Raw genomic sequence first — 11,959 nt, 5'->3', positions numbered from 1 at the left:
TAATAATAAAATAAATAAAATTATAAAAGATAAATTAAAATTATAAAATTCTCATCCTGTTAAATCATACCATATAAAAATGATTACATAAAAGTTAATAACTTCACAAATTACCCTATTTACTAAAACCTATGTGATTTGAGCAAAATTTAGAGTACCCAAATTCCAATACCCGCGGAGTGATTTATACGAAATATTTTGACATGAAAATTTGAACCCGCAAATGCAAAAACACAGCCCGCCCTTAGCCAAAAAATTGAGCTCCTAAAAATACCGTTCCCCCCTCAATTCTCACATCGATCCATTCATTTCCCTCTCCAATTTCCCCACCATTTATATATCTTCTCCCAATTTCCTTTCCCCCTAAGATTTCCCACCAAATCACATATCCCTTCTCTCACTTTCCGATCTTTACTGTCACTTTCGCTGATTCTAGGGTTTCATTCTTGCTAAGCTAGGGTTTTGATTAACCTCCATTAATTCAGCTTCATTTTCTTGTGAAATTCGTTCATGGCTACCGAAGTTCAAGACGACAAAAAACCGGATAACGAGGCGGAGAGTGGAGGAGGAAAAGAGGTTGAAGAAAAGGTTGATGACGAAGGGAATGATGAAAAAATGGAAGAGAAGAATGAGGATGAAGAAGGTGGTGAGAAGAATGATGAAGTGAAGGAGGAAGAAGAAGATGAGAAGATGGTTGAGAAAGGGAAGGGAGATCATGAACAAGTAATGAAGGAAGCAGAGGAGAAGGATGATGAGGAGAAACAGGAAGAGGTTGATGAACAAGAAGAGGAGGATGAAGAAGAAGAGGTTGAGAAGAAGGCGAAGGAAAGTCCTCCGTCGAGTCCAAAGGATGTTGCTACTCCGAAATCGGAGAGACCTACTAGAGAGAGAAAAGCTGTTGAGAGGTACTCTATTGCTTCTCCTCCTAGTCGCGCTTCTGGTGGGAAACCATTGTCCATTGCTAAGGTTATTACTTTTTCTTTTTTGATTTTGTAATTTGTAATTTGATTTTAGATTTGTTTTTTTATGGAAGGAGCTATATTTCATTTGTGTAATTTCTGAAACAAATTGTAGGGTAGTGGAATGCGGCTCAAGGATATTCCAAATGGTTTGTACTAATTTGTTCTTTGTAATGATTTTTATTATTTTAATTTTGCCTATTTGTTCATGATTCTTGCAAACAAGAAGTTCTTTTTATTGTTATATGAATTTAGTGATGTGATTATTGATGTTTTGTCTTTAGAAGAGAGCTTACTTTTTAATCTTTCATGTTCAAGTATTTGAATAAAAATGTAGATTGTAGATGTTTATTTTAAAAGGGGGATGTGAAAGAGGCCATGAATCATGATAATGAAGGAAAGCAATCAGGAGTAGCTATTGTGATGAATTTTTAGTTTCAAAGAAGCAATGTATGAGGATGGTGATATGGAATAAATTTACTATGACTCTATTAGTGCTCTTAGGATTGTTAAATCCAACTTTTGTTCTTAAATAATAGGATTAGCTAGTAGAACTTGCTATGCTTGTGTGCTAAGTTAGTTGTATACCTGTCGTTTTGGGTTTTTTTTGGTTTCTTCATTGTTGGGTCGTATGGAATGAATGAATTCAATGCTGTCAAGCTTTTTTTTTTTTTTTTTTTTTTTTTTCTTTTTATTGAATCTAGATATTTTTAGGAAATGCCTTAAGATTCTGTTTTATCGATAGGGTCTAGGATCTATTCACCTGATACATTGTAGTATGTCTTAGTAGTTCTTAATGTCATCAGATCAAACTTTAACTTAATAATTAACTTGTTTATCGGTGATGTTCTGAACCTTTTCAGTGGCTTATAAGCTGTCAAAGAGAAAACCTGATGATAATTTGCAATTACTGCATATGGTTCTTTTTGGAAAGAAAGCAAAGGTGTGGTGGCATTTAATTTACATTTCTTTGATATTTTGCATTGAAACTTTTTAAATGTTAAGTTTCATGTCGTAGAAAGTTAATTAAATGGTTATCTCATTGTGAACCATTTAATAAGCACTTAGAGTTGAGCATTTGCCTATTATTTTTCAGGTACATAATTTGAAGAAAGATATCGGCCAATTTTCTGGCTTTGTGTGGGTTGACAATGAGGTAGGTTCTTTGCTAGATCATATTCATCATTTGTTTGTTTGTTAGGAACTGATAGTGTCATGTACTTGTTTGAGAAGCAACAAGATTGGAAATGTATAGCTCTAAGCACACTCATGATCTTTCGCATTGTCTTAGGTTGAAGTTATACTGTTTTAATAAATTTTAGTGTCATTACGTTCTAGGAATACTAATTTTCATAGTAAAGCAAGCGTTCAAAGTGGATTCTAGAAAAAGTTTTCTTTTATAACTATTATATTTTAGAAAACAATAGTCTTGTTGAACTTGTCTCCACAACATTTTAGTTCAGGCTAGGCTTCACTTTTTCATTTTTTACAAAATAAGTATTAATAATCTTAGTTTTATTGAGTCCAAATAGTTTATTATGCCCTTGTAAGTTTAGATGAATGAGCCTTTAAGCATTGTTGCTATAGTGTCATCATTAATTTGTGAGCGCGGTCAAAAAAGGTGTTATTGTATGTGAATTAATTGTTGAGAGCTTGTTGGTTTAAATTGCTTTCCTTCAACACTTGTGACTCCTTCCAATCGTCTCAATTTATCCCAAGTGTCAAAAGGTGGGTTAATTTGAGTTGCCTCTTTTATTATAATAAGTATAGGAAAGAGAAGACCATTATTCATTCTTCATCTAGAATCATTTTTCTAACTCCAACTCATTCTCCTAATAGGGTAAAATTTAAATAGGGGCATATTCAAGGGGTATGTGAAAGCAATGATGTATTATTTGTCAGGTTTTGTTTAAGTAGGTAAAAGATCTGGTAGTGTATCTTTGATTTTTCTAGATTTACTACCACATATCCAAGTTTCCAAAAGATGTCTTCTTTACAACTATGGGCTTGTGGAAAAATCATTTAATGTCAATATATATGTGCCTTTTTATTTTATGAAGATGAATGAGGCATTAGGCCTTTGGTATGACACTAAACATCTTTCTTGGTTGATAAATGCCATATGTTTTCCATAAATGATTAGGATATCTCTTTATTTCTTGTTTAATCAATGTATCAATTACATAATTTCTTTCTATATAAAATTTTGGTACGTGCATGTGGCAAGAAAGAGCAACCCAAAACTTGTTGCTTACACTTATGTTGTTTTTGTAGTTTTAGTTTGTACAAAGAAGTCCTCATAAATCATTATTTATGATGCTCCTTATCTTGACTCCATTTGTTTGTAAATTTTTTATACCTTTTTTGTCCAATGTTTATTAATTATATTTCTATTGGCAGGAAAAGCAACGTGCCAAAACAAAGGAGAAGCTTGATAAATGTGTAAAAGAAAAACTATTGGACTTTTGTGATGTGCTCAATATTCCTATAAATAGAGCTGCTGTTAGAAAGGTGAATATTAGTACTATCGAACATTTTTGTTTACTTGCTCAAGTTTTCCAATTTATCTTTTTTATCTTTACCAAATTTTAGGAGGACCTCTCTGTGAAACTGTTAGAGTTTTTGGAGTCACCACAAGCTACCACCGATGTTTTGCTTGCCAATAAGGAGCAGGTCTCTATAAGTTTTTCTAATCTTGTTACTTAAGAACTGAGATAATTTTGTGTTTGGCTTTGGTGAGACATACTTGAAATATATTTCCATGGTTTACAGAAAACAAAAAAGCAAAAAGGAAAGGCAAAACCTTTGAAGAGCCGAAGTTCTAAAGCTTCATCTTCTGCTAAGGTTGGCTATGAATTTTTTTGGCTATCTTGTTTTTTTAAGCTTTCTTTGTGGATGTGCACAAAATTCTAGTATTGCTGTAGGATGTTTCATGATTGATTGTTGTAAAATAGAAGGATACGTGTTGTGCTGTTGACATATGGTGTATAATAATAACACTAATATGCTTATGGGCCAAAGTTATCTACTTATACATAAAAGAAACTATGCTTTAGAAATAGATTTTGGTGACAATAAGTCCCACTCCTTCCCACTTACCGAAGTCATTATTTGAAGCTGAGACATAGCATGGGAGAGATAGGGGTCTTTTACTTTTTAGTTTGTCACCATTGGACTAGGAATGGATAAGAAGATTGGATATGAACGATTTTAAGAACCAATAACTTAGAAATAAGCATAGAAAAAGTCAGGGGTATCGTCGTGATTGCAACAATGGTCGTGATGTTGCGGTTGCAGCACCTTAAGGTGTCACGACATGTTTTTTGGACATTGTTATGTGAATTGTAAAGTTGAAAAAGTCTTTTTTATCATGCTAATTTAAGTTTTCTAGAACGTATAATTGAATTAAAGCTTATAATAGACTTGTTAACACCTAATACACTTTAAAAAAAGATAATAATGGCTATTATGTTAGAATAACAATTTATAAGGGTTGTCCATCATGTTTCAAATCACATGTTATGAATGGTTTCGCGGTGCAGTAAGTTCAAAATCTATTATAAAGTGGATGTTATGTAACGTATTGGCCTCATTTTTATGTCATTGAAATACGAGATAGTAGATGCTTAATAGAATTTGTTGGGTTGTGTTGGTTATCGTGTCTGGTTGCCTATTTAAGTAACTCTCCCTATGATTTTTGCAAGATGGCTTAAAGTATGTGATGGAACGGATTTGAGGCCATTACAAGGTTATGAGAATGAGACTTTGTCCCCTATGGGTTGTATGGGCAACTAATGTGGTTTATATGATAGATGAGTTTTCTCACCTATTAGACTAGTTTTTGGGGTGAATTCTCTTGTTTATCCTATAACAATTGCATTAAACCCGACTCGGAGGGGTGGCTTGGGTTAAGCCAGTCGCGACCAAAATAACCTTCATCAATGAGGATCCAAGTTGGAGTGGTGGTCTGAGTTAAGCTAACTGTGACCAACGAGGATGTTGGAACTTATGGGGGTTCGAATGTAATGGAATAGATTTGAGGCCATTACAAGGTTATGCAACTTTGTCCCACACTGATTGTATGGGCAACTAATGTGGGGTTTTTAGAGTAAAGGAGCTCTCTCACCTACTAGGCTAATCTTTTGGGTGAGATTTTTTGTTTATTCTAAAACAAAGTATCACCAAGAAAACAACATATTCATATAAGCAATGTTAGCTGATCAGAAGAATATGCTATTTATTATCGATGAATGTAATCTACTATCCGCTTTTAACTATCAACTTATTACTAAACTAAACACGCTTGTACTTTGTAAGTTAAAACATCTATTTTGGCCTTAAAATCTCTGTTGGAGGAGTTTATATATTGGGAAATGTTAAGGAGCGCACCGCCTTAAATCTATTTTTTTATTTCTATTTTGGCCTTAAATTCTCTTCTCTAGCCACCTTCATAACTCTGTATTTCGATTATGTGCTTGCATGCCGATTTACCATAGTGATCAATGCACAAGTTGTAATGACAAAAATTGGATGCGTATGGTGATGCCTTGTAACCACAATTGACAATTTGCAAGGAGAAAAGCAACAAATATGTGGATATGCCAATTGGAGATAATTATGGCCGGTTCTTAGCATATTTGGGGTAGCCAACTGCCTAAGGCTTCCAAAACTAAGGGGCCTCAAATATTAAATGGTGCTATTCAAGTCCGGTTACAGAGCAACACTTTTCTAGTGATTTGTTTGTTAACTTTTTTTTTAAATTTTTTTTTTATATTTGAAGTAATATTAGAATATAATGTTACTATATATTTTGTCTTGAATTATATTTTCTTGAAGTGGAAATTTTTTTATCTTTTGACATAGTGAATTGCCGCATTTTAAATGATATCGTAAAATTAAAGAGAGTTTCCAAAATCTTCTTGTTTTATATTAATAAAATTCTATGCAACTGTAATGTGTATTTATATACGTCCTTTAATTCTGATGGTGTGTACTGTGTATTAGTTCCTTTGGTCCCATTGCAACTACACTCTAACCTTCTCCAATATTTTTAATAAATACAATGAATTGGTTTCTCAGTTGCAGACTACTATATTTTCTTTCCAGTTTTTTTTATGTAGTTTTAAGATTTAATATGTGGTTATTTCTGTGTCACTCTAACAAATATTTATTTCCATGTGCAAATGCAGAAAACTCAAACCGGGGAAAAACGAAAAAGGTCAGAAAAAGCAGATGAAGAGATTGATGCTGATGACAAGGATGATATTGGGGATACCCAATCTCACTCTTCAGATGAAGAGGAATCTATGCAGAAAGAAGAGAGTGATCAGGACACTGATTCAGAGCAAGAGGAAGAAGGGGCTAGTGAAAAAATGACAACCCCAAAGAGTTCGTCCAAGGATCACTCTGAAGCTAAAAATGGGAAGAAGCCTACACTTAAGAAGTGTAGCTCTGAGAAATCTGCTAAAAGCCCTGCAAAATCTGCCAAGAAAGCCACGGGTACACCTAAAAAGTCTTCGGCTGCTGTGGAAATCTCTGTTTCATCCTCCAAAGCAAAGGGGTCTTCGAGCAAGAGGAAACAAGTAGATAAAGAAACTCAAAAAGAGAAGCCTATTCCTGTCGAACAGAAGCCCCCAAGCAAGAAACAAAGAAGCAAGCCAGCGGCTAAATCTGCTACCAAAGATCAGGGTAAATTACGACCTTCTTATCTTGAATGTTTGCACTTGTGTGTTTTTTGAGCTTTTAGAATGGCGATGGTTAATGCTTATCATGTGTCATAACTTCCGACTTGAATTTTTTTGTTAAATGTTCTTATGTAAGACGAGCATATAATTTCAACTGACCTGATCTAACCTGATCCTTGCTTAAATTGAAATTGACTGATTTGCAAATGATCTGAGTTCTTAGTGCTATCTTTGGATTCAATGGTCAAATAATTACTTAAACATTTTTAATGCCAATTTGAAACAAACATGAGATCAATTAAGACCCAATATGAGAGCTGGAGCTGGTGCCTTAAAATAAAGCTCATTCACATCATGTCATGCTAATTTTTGTTTCAATGTTGATTGGGTTGCTTAAGCTACCATGGGCTTGTTAAAACATTTTAAACTATAGTGGGCATGTGAGTCATGTCAATACTTTTGGTGTTATTGCTCATCAATGTGTTTATCAATCTACTGTGGCAATTTAATGACAATTGTTTTTTGCTTATGCTTTCTACCTACTAGATAAAGGAAAGGCGAAGAAAGAAGAAAAACCAGAGCCAACAAATGATGAATTGCGTGCTCAGGCTGTTAATATTCTGAAAGAAGTGGACTTCAATACTGTATGATATCCTGATTCCTGTGATGCTTTTAGTTTGTTTTCTGGTGGTTTCATTATCACCTTTCTTTTCTATGTGCAGGCAACTCTATCAGATATCCTTCGATTGCTTGGTAAGCTATATTTACTCCTTGCCTTCCTCTCATCTCGTTTCACTTGTTATGCATTATTGTACCCTTGAAGTACTTGGGGTCTAGCTTATGAAGAATGTGCTTGCTATTGCAAATGTCTTTGGATTTAGATAAGTTGCTATGGGAATGATATGAATGAAAAACAATAATTATCATTAGATGCATGATTTAGCAATCTGTAATAGGGCTTCCTATTAAGCTATAACCCATCAATCTTCAATAAATACATACAAGTACAACTTCTTAAAGGACCAAGTTCACATAGGACCAATTTTGCCTTATTTTATAACATGACTTGAGTTTATTTGCTACTAAACCCAAAACTGCAAAATATTCATTTTCTCCTTCTGTTTAGTGGTCTTTCCATTATTGAATCTTTGGAAAAATACAAGGGGAATTTTTTTTAACAGTGTAATTGGGATAGTGAGTATATTATTTAAATGAATGATAAAGTTGGTGGAAAAGATGTGGTGACAAGAAGTATTTATGAAATCTTCAAATAAAGTTGGTGGAAAACATGTGAAAGACCATAAGCATTTAAAAATGGTAAATTGAAGCTTGTGAGAAATATTTGGGAACTATACGCTAAAAAATTTATTTTGGAATGAAAAATATAAATTTTAAAGCTTAGTCTTCAAATATTTCTCACTAATTTCAATGTAGCATTTTTAAATGTTTATGGCACACTTGATTCTCACTAACTATATTTTTAGAATTTAATAAGCACTTGTCCCATATTTTTTCATATAGGAAGAACATTTGAATTGCTAGTTTAAATAATTAGAAAGATCAAAATGGTATGAAGGGACTACAAAGCAACAATAATAAGAGAAATAAAATCAATGTTGCTATGCAAAATAGGTTAGTTCATATACTTTGTGGTCATCCATGATAGGCCATGGTCCTTTCCTTAGCCTTTTATGATAGACGAGTTTAAGAGGAAAAGAAGTGAGTTACAATGAGGTATTGTTTTGACTATGAGGACATGTCTTAATAGTATATACTTTTCTGTCTTGATAGAATTGCATCAAAGAGAAAGAGATTTTTAAGTAAAAAGTTGATATTGGTAATAAAAGGAGAATGAATTATGTGGATGAAATTTAAAGAGTTAAAATGTATGAATTAGATTAAAAAAATGGTGGGCCATTGTCCAAATGAGGATTAATGCGAAATGAGTGAGACGAACTAAAATGATAATGCAAAATTAGTGAAACGAAGAGAGTAAGCCTGTAGTTTCGTTGAGTTTGTTATCACTTGTTGAGGGAAATAAGTCTAATAATCTAAGAAAGGACAACTTAAGAAAGAACATAAGAAATGGATTATTTATTTTTGAGCTTTGTAGCTTTATTCTAAATATTCCTATTTCCTAGTTTGGTGAGATTTGACATAAATGTCATGGGACGTACCCCTTTGATAAGGCATCACAATTATTTGAATGTGGTTTTGATTGTTATCACAATGGTAACAGTTATGGTGATATGGTACAAGAGTGATGTATGTGTCATTTTGGCAAATATCAGTTGAAACCATGAAATATCCTTTGTACAAACCTTTGAATGTTTTTTAAATCGTTACAACTTTGGTATTCATTACTATGGTTGGTAAAATTAAGCATAGACTTCGGCTGTTTTAATTAGAGGAAAAGTGGGCCAACAAGCTGTTAGTCATTACTGACATGTTTTTGGCTTTTTGAGCAATTAGCAAGCTAAAAATCAAAAGCAAACCCTAAAAGCCATTTATGATTTGCCAAACAAGGTCATATCTTGCCACATACATCATCGTTAGTTTCAAAACCTTTTCTTTTTAATTAACATTGGTGCTTGCTAATGCTTTTCGTGGTATGATACAACTAATTTAAAAAGGCTTTATGAGTTGGCTTGGATTATTACATGGTTTGTCTGTGTGATTCAGTCATTTTGTGTTGGAACTTGGCTTGATTAGTACTATAATATAAGCTTGATTTAAACATGAGCTTGGCTCTATAATGGTTTTTATATAATAGGAATAATAATCATGAATGTTGTCAAAACACTATTTTCTAGTAGGAAGTGTTTAATTTGACCAACCATGTCCCTTATTTTGATGGGACCAAAGATTTATAGTTTTTTAGTTTTGGATTATAATAAACTAAAATAAAATGACTACTCAAGTCATGTGTAATTTTATTAATGTGAAGTTACTCATAACATTTGCTACCAATGATCAATTGAAAACAATCTCTTCGTTAGCCTTATTACTAATAAGGGTAAGATTGTGTACACTCGACCCTTGAAACCGTACTCTAATGGGAGACATTTAATAACATTGGGTAATGGAATGTTGTATTTAATTTTACCAATCCATGTTAAGGAATGCTCTCCCTTACTAATGCATGGAAGTATTGGCTAGTGTAGAAAAGAACAATCTCCAAAAAAGGTATTGTTTTCTTAATTGATAAGCTCACTAAGCCTGTGAGTCAAGTTATAGAATTCAGTTAATTTAGCATTCGGTCTTTAATTATGGAGGGGAATAAGTTTATGCCAATAAGAAATAGGTTTAAGGGAGGGAAAAGTTGTAGGTTGTTACAAGGTTGATTGAAGATAGACAACAGGTGGCAGGTGATCTGCATTTTGTCCACCACAAATTAGGCTGCTTCATACTTTGTAGATACTCTCGGTAATCTTAGAGCCCAAATATTTATGTGTAATTCTATCAGAACATAGATGCTCTGCAGATTCATGCCATATTGTACAGGCCTACAGGGGATTGGCGAAGAGTGGTGATCAGGTGTGTTACGAAAGTGTTTAGGATGATAGGTGTAAGAAACTGTTCCGATGAATAGATCTATGCCCCATAAAACTCTTGGAGACAATGTTTTAAAAGGGTAAAACTTCTGAAATACATTTGTTGCAAGATGATTTGATGTATATGCGAACTAATAACGAAGCTATACCCTCAATCAGAAAATAAATCAACATGAGAGATTGTTGTATCACTGCATATAAATAAGGTCGTGATATTTAAGGATATATATATAAACTGACTCCAGGCATTTGATTTACTTCATTACTAGCTGATCGGTGCATGTACAGTCCTTTTTTAGCTAGTACCATTGTATTAGTTATCATCATGGTTTGTAAGATAATATTACCTCCCTCTGTGAGAACTCCAGTATAGTATTTGAGTTGATGCTTTTTATACGAACAAATATGATCTTAGTACTTGGGCTTGAAGTAAGAGGGGTTCAAAATAGACTTGATGGTTCGAAATTTATCCGATCTTGTAACCAAACCCGATTTGACCTAACTTAAAAAATGATCTACAATTATGTAAAAAACCATAGGGATACAAAACTTGGTTTCAAAGCTACCCGAAACAGCCAATCCGAAACAACCCGATGACCCGAATGATCACTTTAAGGGTTGATCCTTCATTAGTGTGCTTTTCTTTTGATGTGAATCAGAACTTGTGCCCTGATTTCTTTGTGATTGTATGCTTGACAACCACCTGTTTGGAAGGTTGTGCAACTAAACATCGAATGTGCTTTGTCGACAGCTGACCTCTGATGTATTTCGTCTTCTATGCTGCTGTTGTGTTTTCAGGTTCTCACTTCGGCGTGGACTTGATGCATAGGAAAGCAGAGGTTAAAGCTATAATCACAGAAGTAATCGAAAACATGTCCAACGATGAAGATGAGGAAGAGGACGATGACGATGATGAGGATACAGACTCGGGGAAGGAATAAAATGTGCTCAGTCGATGTGTAAGTGATGAATCTTTGGCACAATTCTGTTCGTCTGATTGATTAAAAGCATTTTAATTGTGAAGTTCTTGATACCATAGAGGCTTGTAGACTTGTAGATTATAGAGCCTGCAGCTGGGATTATCTGGTCTGTTTAGTATGTACCATAAATTATTTTCTTTTACGTAAAAAAATTGTTAATTAGGTTGGTTTAGATGTTTTTAACTTTTGTATTTCTTATTATATTGAGGAACTTTTAATTTTTCTTGTTGAAAAATCTTGATGGATAAGAGTTTTGTAGGATATATATGCCAATTATCAAGTGACTTATATTTCATGTTGTATTCATGTTAACTACAAAACAACATTTTCTTTATTTCATCTCAAGGTTTTTTTGTCTTGTGATGTATTTTTATTGCTTTTGCTTGGGCATGGTTCTTAATTGGCTTTTTGGTGCCCATTTAAGGATTCGAAAAATATTATAAATATAAGGGATGAAATTTTAGAATTGACAAAATAGTTACTCTACATGTTTATATTGAAAAATATAGATTTTACTAAGCTCCAAATAACTTGATCCTTTCTATACTTTTATATACAAGTTTCATCTTTGTTGTAGGCTTGTAGCTAAGGGTGTGCATTGGTGGGTTATTAGAATTATGTAAATTAAATGAGATGGTCTAATAGAAAGACTATTTTTATTAAATTGATTGCATATATATTTATAGTTTTAAAGTGGTTATCAAGGTTAACGCCCCCCCTTTATTGCATGTCCAATATGGTTATTCATTTGTCTCACATCAACTTTATCATTTCTATGTTTT

General features: G+C 33.3%; 1 protein-coding gene across 1 annotated transcript; it reads left to right on the top strand.

Annotated features, from left to right (window-relative positions):
* Positions 1-211: 211 nt before the first annotated feature.
* On the top strand, positions 212-11,467 carry LOC130799936 (DEK domain-containing chromatin-associated protein 1). The gene is made up of 11 exons (XM_057663235.1): positions 212-966; positions 1,075-1,108; positions 1,823-1,902; positions 2,056-2,115; positions 3,360-3,470; positions 3,552-3,632; positions 3,732-3,803; positions 6,149-6,647; positions 7,190-7,287; positions 7,366-7,396; positions 10,996-11,467. The coding sequence occupies exons 1-11, from the start codon at positions 511-513 to the stop codon at positions 11,136-11,138; spliced, it is 1,665 nt and encodes a 554-aa protein (XP_057519218.1). The 5' UTR covers positions 212-510; the 3' UTR covers positions 11,139-11,467.
* Positions 11,468-11,959: the final 492 nt, after the last annotated feature.

The sequence above is a fragment of the Amaranthus tricolor genome, chromosome 14 (genome assembly GCF_026212465.1).
Source record: "Amaranthus tricolor cultivar Red isolate AtriRed21 chromosome 14, ASM2621246v1, whole genome shotgun sequence".
In the NCBI taxonomy this organism is placed as follows: domain Eukaryota; kingdom Viridiplantae; phylum Streptophyta; class Magnoliopsida; order Caryophyllales; family Amaranthaceae; genus Amaranthus; species Amaranthus tricolor.
Note: the sequence above shows the minus strand (reverse complement) of the source record. Positions and strands in the feature narration are given on the sequence as shown.